Here is a 24,952-nt window from a genome sequence, read left to right on the forward strand (position 1 = left end):
GCCCTGTGTTACCGGGTAGGCTCCGGTTCCCCGTGATCCCGTATGGGACAAGCGGTTCCGAAAATGTGTGTGTGTGTATGTGTGTGTGTGTGTAAATAATGAGGAAGACTGACTGTTGAGAATTTAGTGTAAAGTACCTAGCACTTCAAGTAGCCTTGGATAAATCCATGCATTTTCAATAACTGATTCTCCTCAGCAGCATCACAGTGATCTAGAGTCTATTGTGGAAGTATTGGCTGCAAGGGGGACACCTTGGATAAATCATCATCATCTGAAACCGCTTGTCCCATACAGGGTCGTGGGGATCCAGAGCCTAACCTGGCAACACAGGGCAAAAGGCTGGAGGGAGAGGGGACACACCCAGGACGGGACACCAGTTCGTCGCAAGGCATCCCAAGCAGGACTCGAACCCCAGAACCACTGGAGAGCAGGACCCGGTCCAACCCACTGTGCCACTGTGCCCCTCTTCCTTGGCTAAATGTGTCAGGTAAATAAATACCAGTTAAGAGTTGTATATCCATTTGGATTAAATGATCTGCTAAATGAACAACTGTAAATAGAAATGACAAAAGGAGCATACAAATGTATGTATAAGTGATGTTTGAATATGTTGGCCTTAATGGTTTGAGTCCTACCTGTCAGACAGATTCTACCAAGTGGCCTGCCGGGGCTCCTGATCATCCGCTCAGCCTCTCTCAACCGGCGTCCCATAGGCCGCGGTACTGGGTCTCCTACTCTTCTCAATCTACACCTTTTCCCTCGGCCTTGTCATCGCCTCTCACATATCCTTTCCACCTGGAGCAACAGACATTTCCTCACGCATCGCTGCCTGCCTATCAGACATGTCTGCCTGGATGTCTGATCACCACCTACAACTCAACCTTTCCAAAACAGAGATCCTTCGCCTCCCATCCGGCCTGTCTTCCTGTCGTGAACTCCCTATCAAACTGGACAACTCACTCATTTTGCCCGCCTTCTCGGCTAAGAGTCTGGGTGTGATGATTGACTCAAATCTATCTTTTTCTCAGCTCATCAAAGCCACAACCTGGTGCTGCAGATACAGACTTTGCAACTACTTGTCCAGGCCATGGTGATATCCCGCTTGGACTGCTGCAGCTCTGTCTTGTCTGGCCTCCCAGCTACTGCCGTGAAACCTCTGCAGCTGATACAGAATTTTGCTGCACGAGTTGTCTTTGGCTTGGCGAAGCATTCCCCTGCATCCCCGCTCCTCACCTCTCTGCACTGGCTTCCTATAGCTGCCTGGATCAAATTCAAGACTCTGGTTATGGCATACAAAAGCATCAATGGAACTGCTCACAGATATCTACAAGAACTGATTGTTCACTACTCCCCATCCAGACAGTTACGCTCCTCCACCTCGACCCGCTACAAAATCAAAAGCACAAAGGTTTTCGGTTCTGGCTCCAATGTGGTGGAATGACCTCCCCCTCTCACTCAGAACTGCTGAATCTCTCTACATTTTATGAAGGGTCTTAAAACTCACCTCATCCAGACTCATTTCTCTCATGATCTCTTAAGTGGATGTTAATGTGTGAATGTTTATGCTCAATACCTTTGTGATTATATTAACTACAGTAATACCTTATTCAGCTACTCGTGTGATGTGCGGTTCATATTACTTCATATGGTGGAATGTAACAAACTCTGTATTAGAATCTGCATCCAAGTCTCTCTTTCTGTTTTCTGTGACATACGTCGCTAGTTTGGAGAAGTGTCCACTAAATTAATATATATAATAATGAATGTAAATCAATATGAAATGAGCAGTTCTGCTATTCCAGATTTTGAATCACATTTTTTTAGTGTCTAAAGTTTTGTGTGTTTAGTGAAAGAATGTGAATGACAGAGGAACGTAAATGGATGTTAATGAAGAGTCGAGAATTTTTTTTTTCTGCTCTTTACATTTTCAGGAACGAACTACGGTCGTTACACGACGGACTCGAATTGTGTCCGAATGGGCGGAGTCTGCCGTCCTCGGGCTCGACAGTGTGACGTTTACATTTGTGCAGCCAATCGTTCAGTGGGTGTTCCAGTGGGCGGAGTCTGCGGTAACCGTAATGGTTAGTGTTACTCTTGCAAGCAGACCGCGCTCTGGGTGTCCCAGTGGGTGGAGTCTGTGCTATTATCACTGTTAGTGTTACACTTGTGCAGCCAATGTTCGGTGGGTGTTCCAGTGGGCGGAGTCTGGAGCAGAACGGGAGGTCCAACCTGTGGGTTCGCCGCAGTTTTATCGGGCAGCGCTGCGATGGTTGCTCGCCGTACGGGAGCTCAGTTCAGTCCGAATCCGGCTTATTCGCCACACGTGTGTCTGCAGTACAGGATGAGCGCAGGAGTCGGGAGGCGTGTGGACGTCTCTCGGCGGACACACTGAGCCTCTGAGCGACTTTGTCACTCATTTGTGCGGGATTATTGTGTCGCACGGACTCGGAGCGTAACTGGAGAGAAATGGAGAGGAAAGTTGCGAAGAGGTCCGAGAGCGGCGGCAGCGGCAGCGGCGACGGGAGCTTCAGCTTGGAGAAGCTGTCCGGGGGCGAGACCCAGAGCGCCGATGCGCCCTTGGTTCCTGGGACTCGGGACAGCGATGGGGCCCTTAGTCTTAGACAGTCGTCATCATGGCAGTGCGAAACGCGGACGGCGAGAGGCCAAGAAGAGGAGGAGGAGGAGGAAGAAGAGGAGGAGGAGGGTAAAGAAAGACAAGAGTACAGCGAGGAAGAGGAGGACGAAATGGTAAGCAAGCAATCGCAAACTGTGTGTGTGTGTGCGCGAGGGCGCGTGCACCCAACCAATCAACCAAACACAAACAAAGGAGCGGTTATTTGAACCTGGATCCCAGAGTGACAGCTCCTCCGACAGTCCAGCCTGCCATCTATCACTAAGCCTCACTGTTTATTCTTGTGGAATGAGCGAGATATTGTTTGAATATAGTTTCATATACCCTGTGTGTGTGATGCAGACACGCAGACGCAGTGCTGTACTTGACAGCTCTGTCAGTTGAGTTGAGCCTCTTCTGTGTAGAGTTTTGCCACATGGGGCAGCTGCTGAAGCATGATGATGCCGGAGACACTTGAATTCACTCAGGAAATTCTCTTTCTCCATATGACATTTTGTTACAATGAACAGTTCTCGAAGTCTGTGTGGAATCTCAGATTATGTGCGTCTTTGTCAGTCTGTGAAATATACTTATCTGGCTACTAAATGTCAGACTTCGACTTGTTGCCTTGAAGGAGGTGCCGCATGATGTGAGACCCTCCCAACTTTAAACTGAAGAGAAGTTCAGTAGATTTTTTTTCTGTTACTGATTCGATGCATCCTGATAACAGCATGTCTGCAGATGCAGTTGAATTAGGGTAAACTTGTTTGCCCTCTCTTTTAAGTCTTTGGTTGCGCATGGCCATCCTTATCCTCGGGATAAACCATGTCAGTGCCATAACATGTTATTGAAGGCTTCATGGAAATATGAGCGCATTTATTTGCACGGTGTATTTACTGACCTCCTAGTCTTTGTCCTTCTTGCTTTTCCCTTGTATTTCTCTTGTGGCTCGAGAGATGCTCTGATGCGGGACAGCGCATGCGGTGGGTGGAGAACATCGAGGAGCAGATCGGAGACAGGGCGGCACGTATGCGATAAGAGCCCGGAACGGAGTCGATATCCACGGACGGCCCTGATCGAAGAACGGCGAAATCCAGCCGAGAACGGCGGCGCTGACGGGGTTGTCGGGGAAACGCACGCAACGTGTGGTGGTTAAGCGTGATTCGAGGCTGGCTCGTGGAAGAAAACGATTGGGGAACAATATGCTTATTGTTTGCTTATCCTAAAACATCCGAAGCTGTGTTTACACTAGATTTAGTCCGTGTGTACCTGAAATGGACATGTTTTCCCTTAAGTGCCCTTCAAATGACTCGCAGGGGATTTGGTCAGACGCGGTTGGATCAGGTCAGGAAGGCTGGATCTGGCTAAAGTGCGTTTGTGTGGTTTAAGTTTGCGAATGTCACATTTTCAAGAGAAAGAACACTGTTTTGGGCTAACCTTAAACAATTAGTATCTTATTCATAAGAAAAATACAGTAAATGTTGCCCTTTCTTGAACTGCCATTGTTCGTTCACCTTTGGTACCCTGCCCCGCAATGCTCTACTTATGTATTTGAGAACATTTGTCATCTTTGTTTGCGTTTTACGTTATTTTTGTGTGTTAATAAACAACATTAGTTCAGGTTTGTTATTTCACAAAAATATGGCGATTATCCCTGTATTGTAAGTTATGTAGCAAATTAAGCATGATTAACAGCTACCTGAAATGTTTTTGTTTTCTAAGCTAGCTGGCCATGGTGTTGTGATAAAGTGTCATTTGCAGTAATCGTTCCCTTCGCGGCAAAACAGACGTCATGTGAGTCAATGGAAGCTGTAGTCATTTTGTTCTGACAAAATAAAGTTGTGCCAGAGGATTTATAGAGCGACATTTGCCAGCTGCCCTGGTCTCCTGTCAGGGCACCAGTATCCCATCACTTTTCTGCAATTTACGTCTTATTTATTTCCGTTTTTTGTATTTAAACTATTGTTTATACTCTCGTGTTTGTGTACTGTGTAAATATTTATTTATTGATTGATTATGCAATTCTGTGTCAGCTGCTTGTTCTCTGTAAATGCTGGAAGCATCTAGAGTCACAACAAATTCCTTGTGCGTGTCAGCACATTTGGCCAATAAAACTTTCTGATTCTGATTTTGATCCATATGTGGGTCCTTAAAATTGTTTTGCTCAATTTTATTAACTTACTCGCTGGTTTTACAGTTACTTCTCTGCATCTGAGGTGAATGATGTGGAAATAAATATTTTTGTAGTGTATGTAGAGAAGGTGTCATTAGTGTTATACTTTTTCCCCATTTATTCCCTGACAATGGAGAGGAAAAAAAAAAAAAAAGACAGGTCTCTGTGATTGTGCTGTTATAAAGTACTTTCACATAGTAGCTTGTGCTTTTATTGTTGGTCCCTTTGGTACTTCATAGTGCTTTTTTTTTCCTGCCATTAACGAGTTGCCGCATTAATTTATGAGTTGAACGCTGTGGATTTTTGGGCTGACTTCATTGTTTTCGCAGACCTCGTGCAGTCATGAAGGGAATTACTGGTGCTCATCTAAATATTGAATCATTGGTAAAAGTTAGACCTTGGTCTTGTGTATTTTATTATATGAACCTTTGTGCTCCTTTTGAATTGTAAATGTATGTTGCAAATGATTTTAAATTCCTCTAAGCAGCAATCACATCCTGCTCATAGACTCGAACAGTGTTTCTTTCCTTCCTTGTGTGAAAGGTTTCTGTGTAACTTCAGGTGTCGTCACCGAACAGCTGCATTTGTGTTTTGAGCCAGGCAGCGCTCCTCTGCTGATGATGATATTTATCATTGTTTTAGCCAAAACCATCTGGTGAAAGGTAGCTGGGGAATATCGTTGCAGACGTGCATGTCGGCTTCCGCGTTGACTAATTTTCTTGCAGACAAACCACATATTTGCATATGCTGGAGGACACGTGCCCTGTGCTTTGTGTCTCGGTGGTCTGAGATCCAACGCCTCGCTGTTGTCAGTGGCAGCGCTGTTTTCCGCTGGCTCGCTGCAGATGATCTCTGCAATATCAGAGCTTTTCTGCCTGGAGGTGGGGAGCTTGTATTTGGAGGAAATACTTGCGTTTAGTTATAAATCCTTATGTGTTCTATATATTAATTACGCTATGCGGTGTTTCGAAATACAAGTTTTGGTTAGTGATTCACCTTGTAGTTATTTCAGAACTTCTGAACAACTTACTATTTGATTTACTGGTATTCACCTTATATGAAGTAGACCGAAGATGCAAAATACTGTAATGACTTCAGAAAGTTGTTGTTTTAAAAATCTTGTGGACATTGCTCTCTCATTTGGCATCAAACAGTAACCCTCACTTTGGTTCAGACTCTGCACTGTTTTTGTAAAAGATAAATGCTGTTTATACTGAAAGGAGTTTGCAAGCCCAAATGAGAGAAAGCAGTGTGGAGTGTGGAGAATTAAGGGTAGTAAAGTGTCTGACCTTAAAACCACAATGCTCTGCAATCTGAGCACCCCATTTGTATTGTCTTGCAGGGAAACACAACTCATGTAAACATACAATTAAAAATTTTAATGTAATCTGTGTCTTAATAATAGCCCTTGAGGGAGGACTGGTGTTGTGACAAGATTTTGATGATCATGTTTTATTAGTTTTGAATTCATGCAAATCTCTAAAAACACTACATGGTTTCAATGTGTTCTTTTTTTGACAGTAGACAAGAGAGCTTAAAATGTGAAATATGTAGCATGATGGTAAACAAATAACTCTTCCTTTATGAAGAATCCTTAGATTAGTGTACAGAATAGGAAAAACTAACATGTGAACATATTAAAGAATGGTTTTAGTTACATCTTGTGAACATGGAAGAATGATCGTAAATAGACTAAATGTTTACGTTCTTGATAGGATAACGATCTCTTGTCAGTATTTCCATTTTCCCTGATCCAGATTTATGTGAAATTTCAGTTCTTTGTGCTGTATAGTTCACCTAATACTAAGTGGAGTCTGCCTGGTTTGGTACAATCTCTTGGACCTGTGGGTGCTTGTTGGAAGGTCTGGTTTTCACCCCCCAGTGACATGCCAGTTGTTAATTTTATGAGACGTACTGACAAGAGCCCTTGCATGGTAACGTGGGCTCATATTCAAATAGAATGCGAGCGATGCAAAGCAAAAGGCCCGAACAATTTGCTTAAACTTCAGCCAAAATGGGCGAGGGCTGCTCGACGGTTTCAAATTCACGGCCACCTTTTTAATTGGATTGCGGCGCATTAATTAGGATGCAACGCTCCCTCAGGGACTGATTACTCGAGCAGACGGCTGCCCATTGTTTTTACACACTGAAGAGAACCGGGGAGACGTATGTGCAGCAGCTCTGAAATTCCAGTCCTGTTGGACACAGTATCGCGGGGAATTCTTGCACTGATTTTATTTTGGCACACTCAGATGCCCTGTCACAGTCCACAAAGTATGTTGAAAGCTATTGAAATTCTTATTTTCAAAATAAAGAAAATTCTGTTGCATCATGTCTGTTGAGTCACCCAGAGAAGTGTGTGTAGGTTTGAGTGTGATAAGACTTCCTTGGATATCTGTAATGCACCTTGAAGGCATTGCAATAAAAGAAGTCCCTGCAGTCACCACCACCAAGGCACTAAAGATAACCTTCATGCTTTATGAGAAGTTGACCTCTCCTCTTCAGTTAAATTGATGCCGAAAGGTAGATGTGATAGGATTTTGAATGTCTCTATGAAATCTTTTCCCGTAAATGTGGACTGTAAGTGGGCAAATTTCAGTAAATGCATTGCAGTTTAACCTTGCAGGTTTGAAAAAGGGTTGCATTTTGCATAGTAAACCTAAACCTAAATCTAGCTAAACTTAGATGTGCTGAAATACAGAAAACCTTCAGGGATAAATTAATGTACATTAAAGACAAACATTAAGTATTCTAGTAATGTGAAAGAACTTGACTGATTTGGGTCCTCCCTGATTAACCCATATCATATTGTTCTTCGCTGTCTTTAATCAGGTCTGTAGGGTGGATTTTAGTCTTGCCGTCTCTCAAACTTTCCTGCGGCCGTTGGCCAATGAAGTTAAATGAACTGAAAATCCACTTTTTTTAAGGATGCTTTGCATGTACTTCATATTTCAGCCAGAGCTGAAATGTGTTTTGGTTTTGGCCTTGGATGCCATCTGTGTAATCTGTAAACTGTGGTTTAGCTGTTATAACAGTGGTGTAACTGTAAACCTCCCTCGATAGAGATTGCTTGATTATATTTAAGGCGGTTTGGAACTGCTGAAAACATTACTGGGATAGTGCTTCAGAATGAAAACCGTTGGTTGCAACAGCAGAAATGAATTGTAAGAGAACAGGATGACAGATGGGCAATTGCATAATTTGGTGAAACCACCCTGACACTGTTGCCAGAAAGACCTCAGCCAAATGCAGTATTGGCAATGGAAATAAAGAGAATGTGATCAAGACCATATAACAGTTCTAAATTCTGTACTGATCTACAACACTGTTGGAATACCATAAAATTGTAATTTGCTGTATGTAAAACAAGGAGCTTTGTTTTTGTCAATAGCAATAATAATCCAGGAAAGTAGTTTGAAACCTCAGACTGCCTTTCTGAACACACATAATGAAATTGGAGAGCTACAGGTATTGTGACTGAAGGGGAACTAAATTCTATGGTATATGCTCATATCTGATCAGTTAAAGGGTCTTACAAAACCATAATTTAAAGTTTAACTAGCCAGCTAAATTTTGAAAAGTGACTGTGACATGCACCTGAATGCTATTAAAATGACATTTTTGTTAATTGCATTAAGGAGGGTTACCTGGATGAACGGCTTATGCAGCTTTATCCAGCATGTCCACCTCCACGGTGACTGGTCATTTTTTCCTGTCTGCCTAGGTGATGCTTTGCCCTGTTCCTAGAACACCAGATTAGTATTTGTTGGACACACACACGCACGCACGCGCCAGCACTGGGACATGCATTATTTTTAATTTTCTTCATTTTTTCCCCCTTTTTTGATATAATGAAAATGCAGCTTCAACCTGTCTTTGCTAATCGTAATCTGAAACCCTGTGCATTTCATAGCAAGCTTCATCTGTGATGAGAGCACTTTGAAAATAAGCAGCAGTGTATTTTAGCAGTCTGGCACTGGCTTGAAAAAGGCATGTCCAGTGTCACTGAATGGCTTATTCGTTAAGAAGATTAACTTTTAATCTGTTTAAGACTCCTCTGACTTCCGTAGTGGGCGATGCCATAGCTGGATGACGGTTTAATTTTTACTGTGCTTTTCCACTTCCAACATTGTGTCCTTGCTGTAGAGAGTCCTAGAGCTCTTTTTGTTTTGGGGGAAACAGAGGACGCACTCTACTGGAGAACTATGTCCCATCAGAGGAACATTGATATTGCTGGGCCGGCCCGTTCCTATGGCTCCAAGGTAAGGCATCCTTGGAGAACTTTGCTTTTCATCTCAGGCTTATCAACCTCTGCACCCTTCGTGGAGGACTGAGCATGTTAAGACTTTGGATTTAAGACTCCGAAATTTCAGTTCATACTTTGTTCAAGGCTGTCAGATTGTTTTTTGAGGAATTTTTTTTTTCTTTTTCATCTGACAGTGAAAAGTGATGATAGCTGGCCAGTATGAAGTATGCACTTAAAATTTTCCTGGCAGTCATTATTATATTTTTCATTTGTTCTTAACCCTGTGTACTGTGCCACAGCTGCTGTGTACCATAGGTGTATTCATATAAATGTGTTTTGCTTTAAACTGTATTTTCTTTTTCTCCTGTAAAATAGATTAGAAAATGAAAGCTTTGGCTTATCTGTGCTTGGAAAGCAGTGTTATGCAATCTGCCTGACAGCCCTGTAGCATCAGCTGACGTTTCTTTGTTCTTGTAGTGGTACTCACTACTGTTTCATACGTTTTTAATGGAGAGCAGTAAAGCTTAAATGGACTGTGATGGAAGTTGCACCCATGTGGCCTATTAATTATGATCTCTTAAAATTTTAAAGGCTTGTCACGAAACTGAGCACTCCAACAGATTCCTGTCTCCTCGTATGTGGTTTCCTGTTCTTTAGTAGTTGGCTCTGTCTTTCTCTGCAAAAGAGGTATTTTGCTATAAAAATATTAGCATATGGGTTCATCCAAAAGGATTTGATCTAACCTCTTCTGTGTTCTGGTTATAAGTTCTTTTCCTTAGCCAACATGTTAACTGTTGCTCGTGGTACAAAATCATCAACAGTGTAATTTCCTCTTACCATGTTTTTTTAAAAAAAAAAGATCCGTAGAATAATATGTGGAAGCTGTGGTCATCTGCTGTTTTGCTGATGAAGTAAAAGGGTGGAAATGTCAGACAGACTTAACATCTAAATTTCTAAAATACTTGTCTTTTTGTCAGTTTACATTGGTGCTCCAAGGTTTGTCTTTATTAAGGTATGTACAGTTAAAGTGTCTATATATATTAGAGGCATAATTGTAATTAAACATATACTGTATACAGTGTTACCATAAAAGTATGTGTGATACGATGTTTTATGCTTTTGTGACAGTATAATATGATATATTGTACTTAAATATATCGTTTGTTTTGATTTCACGTCTAAAGCCATTTTTGGTGCAGCAGCATTTTCCATCATCACAGAAAGCCCAGCTGTCCTCTGAGAATAACAGAGCATAGGGTTCGGAGCCTTCAAAATGCCTTATGGGGAAAAATGTTCTTACAATGTGCAGTCCAGGGCAAAGTAGATGTGAGCCAAACATGAGGGCTAAGGGTACTTGTTGCTGAAGATTCACAAGGGATATGTCATTGGAATGGTGTTTTTTGTCAAGTGTGAACTTGGCTGTTTGACTTTGATGTAAACAACCGTAGACTCACTGGAAAGCGTGCAGGACTCTCCTGGCAGGGGAACTCGGGTAAGAGTTAGGTCAGACAGATGTTGGGTGATAAAGTTGTAAGTGGTGAGATTGTGAAAAACCCTGAGAAAGCAAGTCCTGCAAAATTCCAGAGGGTCTGTGGGGAGCCATGGGGTTCCAAGTTTACATCCAGTGGGTCATTTCCTGTGTCTATGGGATTATCCCTTTTTTCATCTCGTAGGGTAAATAATCTCCTGAGTGATTTTAGTCCAGAGTTGTGATTTTGATCAAACCGTAGTGGAGATGTCATTAAGGTTTTTGTGACCTTTTTTTTTTTTTTTTTTTTTTTTTTTCTTTTGCTCCTTACGAAAATTTTTTTCCCCCCCATAGTTTATCCTTTTGGGTTGGGGGGATTACAAGTTGATTGTAATTTATGCGAAGAAAAGTTGAGGCACGGTATTTGGAACATAAGGAACTCTGTTCTGCATGCCTCAAATAAAATGAAGGATTACTGTTATATATTGGTTCCTTGGTTGGTAATACAATTTGTTCATGTGAAAATGTGAGAATTTCTATGCTACAGTGATGGGAATCAAGTTTTCGTTTCCATTATTTCTCATGTGGAAAATTATGTGATTCCCCTATCAGGAACAGTCATGTAAATTTTGCCAAAATATGGGGGGTGGGGGCAGTACCAAAATGATAAATCTTTGTATTTTCTAAAACTATTTATTGCCAAAACATTCTGAATGACAAAAATAGCTATACATTGAGAAGTAGTAATTAAATAATGTAAGTGGTAATGTTAAAGCGCTAATGATAATGCAGACAAATTAAGAGCGGCTCATCTGTACAAATTCATTCATGTGTTGAAAAAAATTTGATAGTTATTCAAATTTGCTTATTCATGGCACCCTGCATTCTAGTTTAACGGTGATATTTATTTGAGGTAATAATGAAGATTATGATCAGCTTTTACTGTGTTTGCCAGCTAGTGGGCTTCTTGGGCTGTGCTGATCCCTAAGAGGTAAGTGAGATGATTATTACTCTGAACTGGTCCTCAATGCTGTGGTCTGTTATGTAGCTTAATACATATTTTATTCACCTCAGCAAGTCCTATTCAGGTGGCCGCCTCATCAGTCAGCCTTTCCTCTGACTGCCCACAGTATTATTTATGACATCACGTCCAACTGTCCTAGGATGATGTCAGTAGGTAATAAGCCCAGAGAAGGGGACTGCAGTTTTTTTACAGGCAGTTGTAGTAAAGAGCATGTGTAATTTTTAAAATTCCTGTTTTAACACTTAAAGCTTATATGCTGTGGCTAGGAAGTGCTGCGCTTCACAGAATTCTGTCAGCTGAGTTGGGACCTCTAAGAAGAAACAAAAAAACTCGGGCTCTTTTTTTCCACCGCTGCTATTGCCTTAATTTTTTTAAAGGTTAAATGTAATATGGAGCTGAATTTCCAAAGGGGGTTTTATTTTTTTTGCAAGTGCTTTGTAAATGCAGTTTTGCAATATTGAAGCAGCCAGGCGTGGGTGAAGGTTCTCCCTGGGTGAAGGCTCCCTGGGTGAAGGTTCCCCACGAGACTGTGCGAAACCAGAATTCACCAAGAATGCAGGAGAAGTTATGTTGAATCTGAAAGTTCAGACTTCAGAGTCATTGACAGCTAATCAGCAGTTTATATGTATAGTCTTGCACTGCTTAACGACGTTATTGACAACTTATTGACTGGCGATGTCGTAGCCGTCGTATCGCAACGTGTTACTCAGTGTTTGTGGTGGTGCTGGTGTAAACAAACCTGCTGCCAGTTGTATAAAAGTATAGCACATACAGTTGCTGTACATACAGTACATAATACTTGATAATAAACACCTATGTTATTGGTTTATGTATTTACTATACTGTACTTTTAATCAGTATTTGAGTGTACTCTTTCTACTTATTAAAAAAAAGTTTACTGTAAAACAGAATGCTGTGTTACAACGGCAGCAGCATCATGAATCTCATGTTTACCACGTCTTTACTGCATCGAGGCTATACCATCTAGGTTTGTAGAAGTACACTCCATGATGTTTGCACAACGATGAAATCTCCTAACGGCACATTTCTCAGAACGTATCCCTGTCGTTAAGCGACACATGTTTGTATTGTATTTTAAAGTAGAAATAAAATGAGGAATTGGGAATGCTTCAGTATGAGTGCACTTGCTGAAAACAAGGTTTTTTTTTTTTTTTTTTTTTTTCTCTCTCTCTCTCCTTTCTTTCTTTCTTCTCTCCTCTCTCTCCCCTTGAGGCATTTTGCAGTAAAACCAGCCACCATTCCTTCTCAGCTTCTGGAACACTGTAGGTTGCTTTGCTTTCACTCTTTTATAGTTTGTCCCATACAGTAAGTTATTGCCCAAGCTGTCCAGGTGGACTAGCACTTTTACCGGGTAGGCCTACTGTATGCATCGGTGATTTGTCTGGCTGTTTCTTCTAATGAAAAGTCCTAGTCTTGAATGATCCTATGAAAATTGCACAGATTTGGATAAGCAAAAACAGGCCTGTAACTGCAGGAGTTTGTCAAGAACCACTTATTGTATTGTTTCAGCTGAGAAGCATAGATGACATTTTTTAATTGAGTTGCTCCGTTTCCTTTTTTGAGGGTACTGTAAAATGCCGGTTCGGAAGGTGTCGGTGCCGCGTGAGAGCGTGCGGTCTGTAATTCCTGGGCTGGAGCAAATGCTTCCCCTGTAACATGTTGCCCTCCTCCGCTTCCCTGCTTGATCGTGTTTCATGCCATGGACGTGACGTCTGTCGTGTCCGTGAAGCAGCCAAGCGGTGGCGACTTGTTGTTTCCGGCATTTTGGGGCTCAAGATGGGGGTCGTGTGCCCTACTCGTGTGCAGTCGCTGTTATGTAGATAGTCGCTGACAGCACAAGTCTGTCATTGAAGCACCGTTTGCTGTCTTGTCTTCGCTGGGTCTCTTGCAGGAGTTCCCTGTCACAGCGGGCTACGGTGGTGCTCAGTTCTGAGTCAAAGCTAAATGTCAGCCATTTTGTTGGCGGGACAAGTCGGTTAGATGTTGTTCGCTGCTTGAGTCCGCAGAGTCGTGCAGCTACATGGGTAGCTTTGTGGCCTGTCTGCCAAAGCAAACTGGATAGTTATTAATTTACGCTCGTAAGTGTCGAGCAACAAAGAATATGGAATAAAACCACTGAAAAGGTGTGTTTTTTTTTTTTTTTTTATATTACAACAAATGGACAGCTACCACGGCGTCAAATAACTTGGTCGCTTTGGTCTGAAGAATAAACGTGTGCGTTTGGAAGTGTTTCTGAATGACTGCAAATTATTCAAATACCGTCTAATTGCAGTTTTATAACAGGTGTTGTTTCATCACCTTGCGATGCTTATTCATAATTGCTTCGTGTTTCCTCATGTGAACCGATATTTGTGGAGGAGACAAAAGGAAGAAGTTGGCGAGAATGTTAAGCATTTTTAATGCAAAATATATGAAGTATGAATAAATCATAAATTGAGATGTCTCTAGCTGCACTGGAGTTATTTTCTCTCTGCCGTGGAGCTCTAAAGAATGCCAAGCAGTTGCTTTACTGATTCTGGGATGAAGTGCTTTAAAGTGTAAACAGCATGGGCTCCTGGGTGGGGGAAGTCTGAGCCCTGGGGTTTCAGAGCCACTCTTCTCCCTTGAAATATCGATAGTGTTCTTTTCTCTCTGTGCTATACCAGAACTTTTATCATGTCTGCCAAAATGTATTTAACCTTTGTGCCAGTGCAGAAGGAGGGACTGTCTTGTGTGCGAGCGCCAGAGTTACAGGGTGTGGAGCACGCCTGAACAGAATGCACTGGAGAATTGAGAAAATGGTGGAACACACAGGCGTGAGCTCCGGCTGGCTCCCTGGATGCGTCCACTTTTGCCATGAAATGTTGTTTCCCCAAATAATACTGTATCGCTTCTTGTTTCCTTTCTACTGAGTGCTGGGGAAACGTACAGACTGAGGTGGGGTGTGGTGAAGGAAAAGATGTGAGCGAGGGTCCGCTAGTTAGGCTTGTGTGTCAGTGTCTTCAGAGGCGGCATGCGGTGAGCCAATAGGCGTGATGCTTTCCTCATTTAAAGTTTGGGAAAGGAATTGCATTGTGTTCTGTGTACAGTTGAGAAATGTCTTTGCACTAAATGGGAACAGCAGAAACGTTTGCAAGGCCTTAGACCGGAAGTCCTTTACAGTTCTCAAAGTGTCTCATTGCTATGATGCACGATTATCTGAAAGTAAATTTTAAGTTGCGTAATTTGTTCTTCAATCATTTTTGCTTCATTTTTTGTCTCACTTTAAATACACAAAATACTTAAGCTAAGAGTAACTATGTTTTCCGTCATGCTACAAGGCATTTTTGTAGGTATGAAGTGTTTATTTTTGCAGTTCATTTGTAGATTTTCAGGGATGGAACTGAGATTGTAAGTTTTATATCGGAAGGTTTCACATCAGGCCCATTTTTGCTTAATCTTCTACCAAACACAATATTCGGTGTTCAGAAGCTGAACTGTGTGGGTCTTTTGATCCTCCTTAAGATTTTGTATCCTTTGTCTTCTTTTCTGCTCTATAGGGTGCAGTTGGAAGTGCTTAAACAAAATCGTCTCTCGTGTTATTCCCCTTTTGGTGAATCAAGGCTGCTCAGGGTGTGGAAGTTACCGCACGGTCAGCAGGAGCAGTTTGTCCTGCAGTGTCACCATGAGCCACTTTCAGACCTCTGTTAAGGGCTCCCCAAGTATCAAATGGCCACTTCAATTGTGGTGCCACCCTTACAGGAGCAGCTAATGACTAAGCTTGTTTTAATCATTGTTAGTTTTGGTCAAACGCTTATTTTTAATTTTTTCTGCCCGCAGAACTCAATACCCTGTGTACACCATATGTGAATTTATAACCTGTGTTGATCAGTTGGCTGTAAAAGCTTATTGAGTTTTACAGCTATAGACTGTGTAACTAATGTAGGTTTAGTCGCTGATTTAGCCTGCTTTATAGTTTGACCAAATAATCAGACCGTTGTCTTTTGTAACCACATTAAATCAATTAGTCTTGCTTCATTTTGCCTTTAAGAAAGTTGGAAGACTAGGTACTTGCATTAAAATATTTTTTTCAACAAACATGCAGTCTGCAGTGCAGTAATCCATGGCCTGTGACTCTAAGTTCTTATGTCTGATTGAGTGACACAGTGTCATTTTTCTCCTCATAGAATTTATTAAATCTCTGAACAGTCCATCAGCAGAGCTGTGTGAATTCCTGGTATACTGTCTTTGTCTGAAAGGGGCAAAATGGTGTCACTACACTTTATTCCACTTTTGATGTGATGTTGCTGCTTTTGAAACTGCACCGGGAAAAAAACACTCAGAGGTAGAAATGTACTGTCTTCATCCCAGTTCTCTTGTATGACAAAAACCAGAACATTTCTCTGATGCATAATATATTGCATTATGCAGATATATATGGACTGATCCTCAGGTGTCTCTGCCCTGGTGACAAAGGTTTTTCAACAAGAAGACAAAAAATGGGACGAGTGGGGAATGCACATAAGTCGTTGTGCTGGCTTTGCTTCATGCCATACGCTACATTACTTCAACAGCTAAGTGAGATCCGTTCAGCCAACTCAAGATTGACACCTGATGGACTGCCGTGCCTGTAAAGTTCAGAGGAAGGAATGATGCTGTGAATATATGACTCACTTTTTTTGGTCAGGCAGAGTTGCTCTTTGGAAGGCAACTTACCGATGCCATCTTGTGCTTCCAGCCAGGGCGGATTTCACTAGGTGTGTCCTTTACTTTGCTGCATGAAGGACTGCCATTTGTTCTGCAGCCTGGCAGGTCTGACAGGTTTCCTTGTATATGTCCAATTCTGATTAAGAATAACCCTCAAAACAATGTGCTCCTTTTGCACCTGCTGTTGATTCTGCAGCAGCACCTGTTTGATTTGGAACACTGAAAACCATCCTGTGCCCTCCTTGACTTGGAGGCAGAAATTAAACTTTTCACTTTATTTAAATTTAAAACTGTGCTAGCGTACAGTCGTGAGAAATAAACACTGTGTTGCTGGAGCAAGACCATGACTGGAATTTGGAAATATGACTTAAGGTTTAACATTTTACGTAGGTTTTTGCAGCATGTGGGTAAATGTAAGATCACTTAAAGCAAATGCAAGCTCTTCATGCAAATGCACCCTACTACACCATAAACTTGTAGCATAATTTCTTGTATTTAGCACACTTATGACTTTTGAATACAACCAAAAAATACATAGTACTATTGGAAGCCAGACTGCATTGATGAGGAAAATAGAACTGTTGTCAGTGTTCACGTTGTATAGCTGTCTATTTGCTCATTCATTATCTTTATCATGATGTGCTTTATGGTGGGTATGCTGCAATCACAATTACCATGAAACATCTGTACCATGGCTAATAAACAACGTAATCCATTTTAAAGTAATTTGTCACCATACTATTAAATGGGACACTGTTTGAACTGGGTTTACTGGTCAATATGAACACTTAATGAGTAGTTTTAATTAAGATTCATGTGCTTAGTGTTTGGGAGCGATTTGAGATATGTTACGGGAGCAAATGTACAGTTTCAACAATGTATACTTCGAATTTTAAATTAGAGTTCTCTCTACAAGAGATTTAAGATCTAATGTATGCAATAGAGAGAGTAAATGAGTGATTTTGTTAGGATAAATTACCTTTTATACTACTTGTAAGGAAGTTAGGTTTTTTACACTTATTTATGAGTGTGTTGTAGATGTAGCATATTCTCTCCTGACGTTATACATTATGGTGAGAAAAGCAGTGTTTGATGAACTACACATTTATTCCTCGATAAATATTGAAATCTACATATTGAAGAGATGTGTTACTCCAGTGTAATAGAAAACTGTTAACTTTGACTATAAGTAGGAGCTTACTTACTAGGCAGAATACTTTGAACAAATTTGCAACCATTTTTTTCCAGGTTTTCATTGTCTCTGTACTGTAGCATTGTTTCTTACAAAATCACATTGTTTCTTTATAATCATCATGTCTGTTGTTGGATCAGATGATTTGTTAGCATACTTCTGCTGGAAATGGGAGCCAAAAGATTTGTAGCAGTCTGTCAGTTTGCTTTGAAAACCTCACTCTCTGAAAATTTATCTTTTTTGATACCACTGTTGACTTTAATGTATTGCACTTATTTGGGCAGTTAATTTAACTTTATAGGGATATTTTTTTTCTTTTCTGTGGAAACATGTCTGTTACAATGCAACATCCTAGTCTGAGTAGCTGCATAAAACTTTACTAGAATATCGATGCTTCCTAATCACCTTCCTACTAGTTATTTTTTTAGATACATATAAACATTTACGTTACATTGCAGGAGTGGCTCTGTAAAGGACTGATCCAAGCATGAACATGTATACCTTACGGGCATGAACATTTATACCTTACATGATCTTAAGAGCTCATTAACAAAGTGAATTCAGAAGAGATGAGTTTTAAGATCCTTTTAAAATGAGGACAATGATTAAGCAGTTCTGGGCGAGAGGGGGAGGTCGTTCCACCAGAACAGATCCAGAACTGAGAACCTCCGTGGTTTACCTTTTGTGCGTGGGACCACCAAGAGGGCAGATGTGGAAGAGTGTAGCAGTCTGGCTGGCGTGTAGCGAATGATGAAGTCCTGTAGATATCTGAGAGCAGTTCTGTTGATGCATTTGTAGGCCATAACCAGGGTCTTAAATTTGATCTGGGCAGCAATAGGAAACCAGTGCAGAGAAACGAGGAGGGGAGATGCATGCGAACACTTCGGCAAGTCAAACACAGCTCATGCAGCAGCATTCTGTGTCAGCTGTAGAGGTTTGATGGCAATACCAGGAAGGCCCGACGAGAGAGTCGCAGTAGTCCAGATGGGATGTCACCATGGCCTGGACAAGTAGTTGGGCAGAGTTGGTTGTGAGGTAAGGATGGATCCTGGGGATGTTATTCAGGATGTACAGTACTGTGCAAAAGTTTTAGGTACTTGGGGGGGGGAAAACCTGCAAAGTGAGAATAATTCCAAAAATAATGCTCTTAATAAACTTCCTACAAAGCTCAGTAACTATCTATCGTTAACAACCGCTTGTCCCGAGGGTGACCACCTTCTGTCTTGTTGCTGTTGCCATGGTGTAAGATCGCAGAGTTAAACTGCCACATCTGACAAAACCTCACATGTTCAGTACGGTTGTCCCTCGCCCAGTTTTATTGCCTCTATACACCTGTTTCTGCTTCAGTTAATCGGTGTCCCATACAATGACCTCAAGTTCTCTGTTTGGAAGGTGGTTTATTGCTATTTTCTTTAACGACATACAAAACCCTTACTGTAATTTTTTTTTTTTTTTTTTTTTTGCAAAAGGAATGCTTGGAAATCTAAAATATGCTCTTTCCAATTGACACTAATGCAGAAGACATTCAATAACCGTCTAAAACAAATATTTTTGTGAAACATCTAAGTGCACAGTACTGTATCTTCAGGTTTCGGCTGTGGCTTTGATGTGCTGAGAGAAAGATGGACTTGAGTTAATCATCACTCCCAGACTCTTAGCCAAGGAGGGAGGCAAAATGAGTGAGTTGTCAGGATCTTTCGGTTAAACCGGACAGGAAGACAGGCCAGTTGGGAGGTGTAGGATCTCTCTTTTGGAGAGGTTGAGTTGTAGGTGGTGAACAGAGATCCATGCAGAGATGTCCGACAGGCAGGCAGTGATGCATGTGGAAATGTCTGATGCTCCAAGTGGAAAGGAGAGGAAAATCTGGGTATCATCAGCGTAGCAGTGGTATTTGAATCCGTGGGAGGCTATGACCGAGCCAAGGTAGGAGGTGTAGATCGAGAAGAGCGGAGGACCCAGTACCAAGCCCTGCGGGACACTGGTTGAGAGGCGGAGGAGAAGAACGGGAACTCTGCCAGACCACTTGATAGGATCTGTCAGAAAGGTAGGTCTCAAACCATCTTAGTGCTGTTCCTTTGATCCCAAGCTGACTAAAAGAGGAGAGTAGAATCTGATGATTGACAGTGTTGTTAGCTGCAGACAGGTCAAGGAGGATGAGGATGAGTTTTTCAAAAACTTCAGCAGTTTCCAAGGGTCCTGGACTTTTCATCTAGTTTTTGTTTTCATTAGCGAGAAAAGTATTGAATATTTCTGAACAGACCTAACCCCTTGAGTTGTTGACTTATAATGGAAAAGGCTGATATCATCACATGGGCCTATGTCATACAAATTTACTAGTACCCAGTCCACCATTCATTATTCACAGATGCTGTTTATCCTTTATTTTTTGTCCCGGATATCTTAAGTGCTATGCTTTAATTTGATGGCTAGGTTGTGCTTAGCAGAAGTAAGCTGCCCTTTGCACCTATAAACTTCAGGCTATCCTGGTGATTTAAACCCCATAAAAATAAAAGCTTTATTTTCACAGAATATGTGCCAGTGAATCATGGTGATAGAATTGCCTCCGAAGGGGATTGTGAATGGAGACTTCTGCAAAGAGCTGATGATTCGTTTGATATTGGAAAAAACCCCATCTGCATTTACTGTGGCTTAGCAACCACCAGGGAGATTGATTGTTTATTATCCACTTTGAGTGCACACCTTTATTATCATATATTTAAATGCGAAAAGAAAAACAAACATGCATGCAGAGCTGAGATGTGTTCCCAGTAACAAATAATGTGTAATAACTTGTTTATCACACCTACTGCATTTGTTCATTTCATAGAGGTCCTCCAGGTCTGGTAATGTGTTTTAATGAAACTAATACACTGTAGCACACACAAGATAATTGGTAGCTTTAATGAAATGTGGCAGTGTGTAGTGTGCTGTGCACAACAATGCCAAAGTCCACACAAATACACCAGGCTATTGACAGACTTGTTTGTAAAATCTTAAGATGAGGAGAAAGATCAGATCTGCTGAGCTAGAAACTTTGACCATTTGGTGTTTGATCTGTCAATTTCCTCCTCCACAACCTTTGCTGGACACAGTATATTTGTTGATTTCAGTAAAACGGACGAGGTTTTATCATCTGCTGGGGAAGGGCTGCTGTGGTTGGGAGAAGTTTCGGTTATTTCTTTCCCTTTGTACTCTGCAGCATTCAGCCGAATTAAAACTTTCACCATCATCAATCATCTCTCTAAAGCAGTTGCTGACGGAAACTAAAACTGGAGATTTGTTCTTCCCAGTTGCTGCGGACATCTTGCAGACTTGGTTGTGCATTCGCTTGAATTCTCATGCCTGTGATGCATGAGAGAACATTAATAAACATCACAAGTTGATGTTCTACATGCAAAACACAAAAAATGCTTTGTTATTAGCTTAGCAAAATCTTCAAACATGTTGGTAGCTTAGATTATTACAAAAGTTTATTTATCTCTATAACTTTGTTGGCAACACCGAATATAGGGTGGGCCAAATGAACCAAGGCAGGCCGCAGCTTCAAGAGTCTGTGTCGGGTTCTGAAAACACTCAAGGTCAACAACAGGTGCCACCCTCCAACCTTGTTTACTCTGCTGCCTTTGTCTATTTTCCCTAAGGCAGAGCAGTGACGTTAATGAAGAATGCTGTCTGTTCCCTTTTAAAAAGCCCATTCGTTCTTTCACTGCTCTTGGATCCATCTCGCCCTCTCCATATGTAGTTTTTAATTTTTCACAGACTTTTTTTTTTCTTCCCTTTGCTCATCTACTAAGGCTTTGCTCCTTTGCCCAGAACTGTTTTGTTGGCCGTCCTTTCACCTCTCTTTGTGGCTCTGAGCTGGATGGGCGTACCAGGGTATCGCCTGCTTTTTGCTGTCCAGTCGTGAGAATTTTACTGGGGGCGGGGATTTATGACAGGCTGAATGATTTCAGATTTTTGTAGTTCAGAGGCCAAGTTATCCTGCTTTTGGGACTGAGAGAATTGGGACCCATTTCCAATTGTGTGAAATGCCATTTTTGGAAGGCCCACCCAGAGAATTTTTTTTTTAATTTTAAAAATATTGCTGCATTGTCACAATTCAAAGCTTTCAACTTCAAGTACATAATAAATCAACATTAAATGTGTAGTGACACATTATTGTTAACTAGTTTCATTCCCGTAATTGTTCAAAAACAGTTTTATTGTGGTGTTTTTGTTCTTTGTTGATGCCCATGAACCACTGTAATGTGTTTTATAGATTATACATTCATATCAATCTTTTCTGATCCTAGCATGTGGTGTGTTGTTCCTGGGAACTTTGAACATGAAGAATAGACGTGTTTCGAAGTCATGCGAGGGCAGAAACCTGCAAAAGTCATAGTAAATATCTTTCCTTGATGAACCACTTTCAGTGTCTGTCTAGTGTATTCATTTCAACAATAAAAATACAATGTAAGTTACTTTGTTGTGACAGTATTTCTTCCCAGCTTTTACAGACATCAAGCATCGCTGCTCGTTTGTACACAAATAATTTTGAATTGTTTAAACTTATTTCAGGGGCGAGGTGGCGCAGTGGGTTGGACCGGGTCTCCGGCCTTACGCCCTGTGTTGCCGGGTAGGCTCCGGTTCCCCGCGATCCTGTATGGGACGAGCAGTTCAGAAAGTGTGTGTGTGTGTGTGTGTGTAAACTTATTTCATTTACCAGGAAACAATTCCTTGGCACGTGACCACCACTGCTGTTTGTATATATGTCGCACCCCAACATGCATTTCAAGAAAAAGGCAGTTGAGACTGGTCAATTTCTGAATTCGCTTAGAAGCCCTTGAGTGTGACGGCATTTAAAGCCCTTGTTTCCATAGTCAAGGTTGAGTCCTTCAACAAATGTGTACCAGATGTCTCTTCAAAAACATGCCTGAGGCCAGGAAACATGTCGACTAGTCTTGTGACCTTTTTCCCCTGTAAAGAGAATAAATGCAGATAATGCTAGTATCTCTCTGTCAATGCTTATTTTTTCTCTTCCTTGGTGATGGACCCCCATGACACATGCCCTGTACTTTGGGTGAAAACACACAGGACCCTAAAGACACCGCTGTGCTTACAGGCAACAAACACATGATGCTGCTGTGTTTGGTTTCCACAAGGACAGCTGTGCGCGGAGACTTGAATAGGGGCTCCTTATTAGCAGCCCTCAGATCAGATGAGATGCTGAGGTGTTACGAAACCGTTTTTTTTTTTTTTTTCTCGTCTCTCTGCTGCCACGTGATTTCGGCAGAACTTTAAGTGCACCGCAGCCACCCTGGTGCTTCTCGCCCACCCTCATTCACGGTTCTTCTGGCCACAAGGGAGACAGTGTCAGGAAGCGTGCCAGTCCACAAAAGTCTGTTTGTCCTGCACAATGGGCACGTGTTGCAGGACCCCGCTGGGGCGACCCCACCCCCTGCCTCGGGGGTCTCGCTTGCTGCGAGAGTTCTGGCATGCGGCTTCTTCGGCCACTTAAAGGGCTCATACTCCTGCCGACAGCCTGGATTGCTCTGTGTTTGCCGAGCTCATAAGTTACGGAGCTCTTATGCAAACTATTCACTTGTTGCTGTACTTATTTCTATTCCTTTTTTTCCTCCTCTTTAGGTGAGGCTTGTTTTCCCCACTCAGCTTGGGAAATTGCTGGTTTTGACAATGTAGATATTTCACACCTCTAACGTACATTTCTGCCTCAAATACCTGTCAGAAACAAGGAGGGGAAAAGGTGTGTTCAGTCAGGCGGGTTTACTTGCTATACTGCAGCAATTGTTGCTAAAGCAGTGGGAATGTCTTACGGAGCCACCACAAAAAAAGTGGCGCAAACTGCCTTGCCGCTGAAGTACCAACGATGAGAACTGAAAATGTTGAAATGTATCTCCAGATAATGCTTGTATGATGCACAGGGGCCTGCCGTGTGCGTGCGTGCATGCATGCACGCTGTGGGAGAACCTCTCCGGAAAGCTGTCATTGGGGATGGCTGTGCTTCAGGGCCCCTGGTTGTCCATGATGCCTGTCCTCCCCCTTGCGTGAGGAAACCATCAGGCCACAGAAGACTAATTCAGGCACTCAGTCCATGAGAGGGAGAGATGCCTCCAGCCCATAAGCTTGCCAGGCTTTAAGAGACAATTTTGAGAACACTTACTAATCCTCTTATGGGGTCATCACCCCAGCGTTGTTTTCCCAGCATTCGTGTAGGAATTACGTAACCACCTCGTACCATTGTTGCGGTCCTCAGGTTCACGAGCTCCAGGCTGAACAGACCAGATAAGAGCAGGAGAGACTGTTCTCCACAACAGAAAGAGAAGAAAATGCACTTAATCAACGCATGAAAGGGCACAGCCTTTTCCTTGAGTGACGTGTTTTTGCATTCTTCCAGCTTTCGTGCGAGGACCCTGGAGACCGGTTCGCTGAGAGCGGCTCCGTTCTGCAACGGCGCTGGTTGACGGGTGTGTGCCTTGTCGCGAAGCGTTCCCATGGATGTCGCATCAGAACGTAGCCACGTGTCACCGTTTCACTGTGATGTCTCTGTGGAGGCCCTTTGCATCTGTGTGTCCTTTCGGGATAGTGGCTCCTATACAAACCAGTGTTTTTTTTTTTTTTTTTCTTCCCCTTTTTTTTTCAGTACGTCTTGAAAAACAGGAAGTTGAACTTGATGCAAGTTATATAATTTTAGGAAAATATATAATTAAGGGAGCAATCTTTTTGTTTACCTCTCAAAGGGAATTTACATGTGAAATGAATGGGAACAAATGTTGAATTGTTGTTGGACTTCTGAAACTACAATGTCACTGGCCTTCTGCAGTTAATGAAACAGGGTAAAAAAAAAATGAGAATGATTTACAGTAGTCCTATTCAGTCAGGATAAGTAATTGCATCTGAATGCGTGCTAAATGTTCTTATATAAATCATGCTGTGGAAAACTAACGATGAACTAAAATACTGGCAGGCAGTCAACTGTGTCTTCCTTTTGGTGGAGAATTGAAATGACTGCTTATTAGAGTGGAAACAAACAAATCTAAACAGATCATTTTTTTGGGTTAAATAAGTCTCATGGTTTGCTAGAAATGCTGTCTTATGTTGTGCGTATGCCTTCTTAATTGTAATATTTAGCAGATGATACAGAAATTTCCCCCAGGATCAATAAAGTATTGATCTAATGATCTATCTATCTTTTATCAATCTATCTTTCAATCTGTCTAGAAACATTCGGTATCAAAGCTGGGCAACTTTATATTAAAGAACAGTCAATAAAATGAAATACTGCAGACTGTCTTGGCTACATCTTCCGCTTTCTGCCTTCAGTTGACACATGGCTGCTTGGTTTTCAATAAATCTGTGCGATCAGGAGAACATGTAAGATTTCTGACTCTGTTATCAAAGAATCAGCGAGCACTATGAGATGTATGGCAAAATTTGGCAGTGACTCTTGATTTAGTATTACTCTTAGATCACGTCAGTGCTTCCTCCAACAGGTGACCAGGGTTTTCTTTCTTTGGACACCGGTTAAACCTTAATGTGGATCTGAGAATGATTA

General features: G+C 41.8%; 1 protein-coding gene across 9 annotated transcripts in view; it reads left to right on the top strand.

Annotated features, from left to right (window-relative positions):
* Positions 1 to 2,218: 2,218 nt before the first annotated feature.
* mast4 (microtubule associated serine/threonine kinase family member 4) overlaps positions 2,219 to 24,952 on the top strand; it is a 122,620-nt gene continuing 99,886 nt past the window's right edge. For 7 of the 9 annotated variants that reach the window (XM_018744743.2, XM_018744745.2, XM_018744746.2 and 4 more), the window contains exon 1: positions 2,219 to 2,748. In XM_018744743.2, the coding sequence (XP_018600259.2) occupies positions 2,467 to 2,748 (282 nt within the window). In that variant the 5' untranslated portion in view covers positions 2,219 to 2,466. The remainder of the gene's footprint in view (positions 2,749 to 24,952) is intronic. The other 2 variants (XM_018744749.2, XM_018744750.2) reach the window with 1 other exon arrangement.

Source organism: Scleropages formosus, chromosome 6, assembly GCF_900964775.1.
Source record: "Scleropages formosus chromosome 6, fSclFor1.1, whole genome shotgun sequence".
Classification (NCBI taxonomy): domain Eukaryota; kingdom Metazoa; phylum Chordata; class Actinopteri; order Osteoglossiformes; family Osteoglossidae; genus Scleropages; species Scleropages formosus.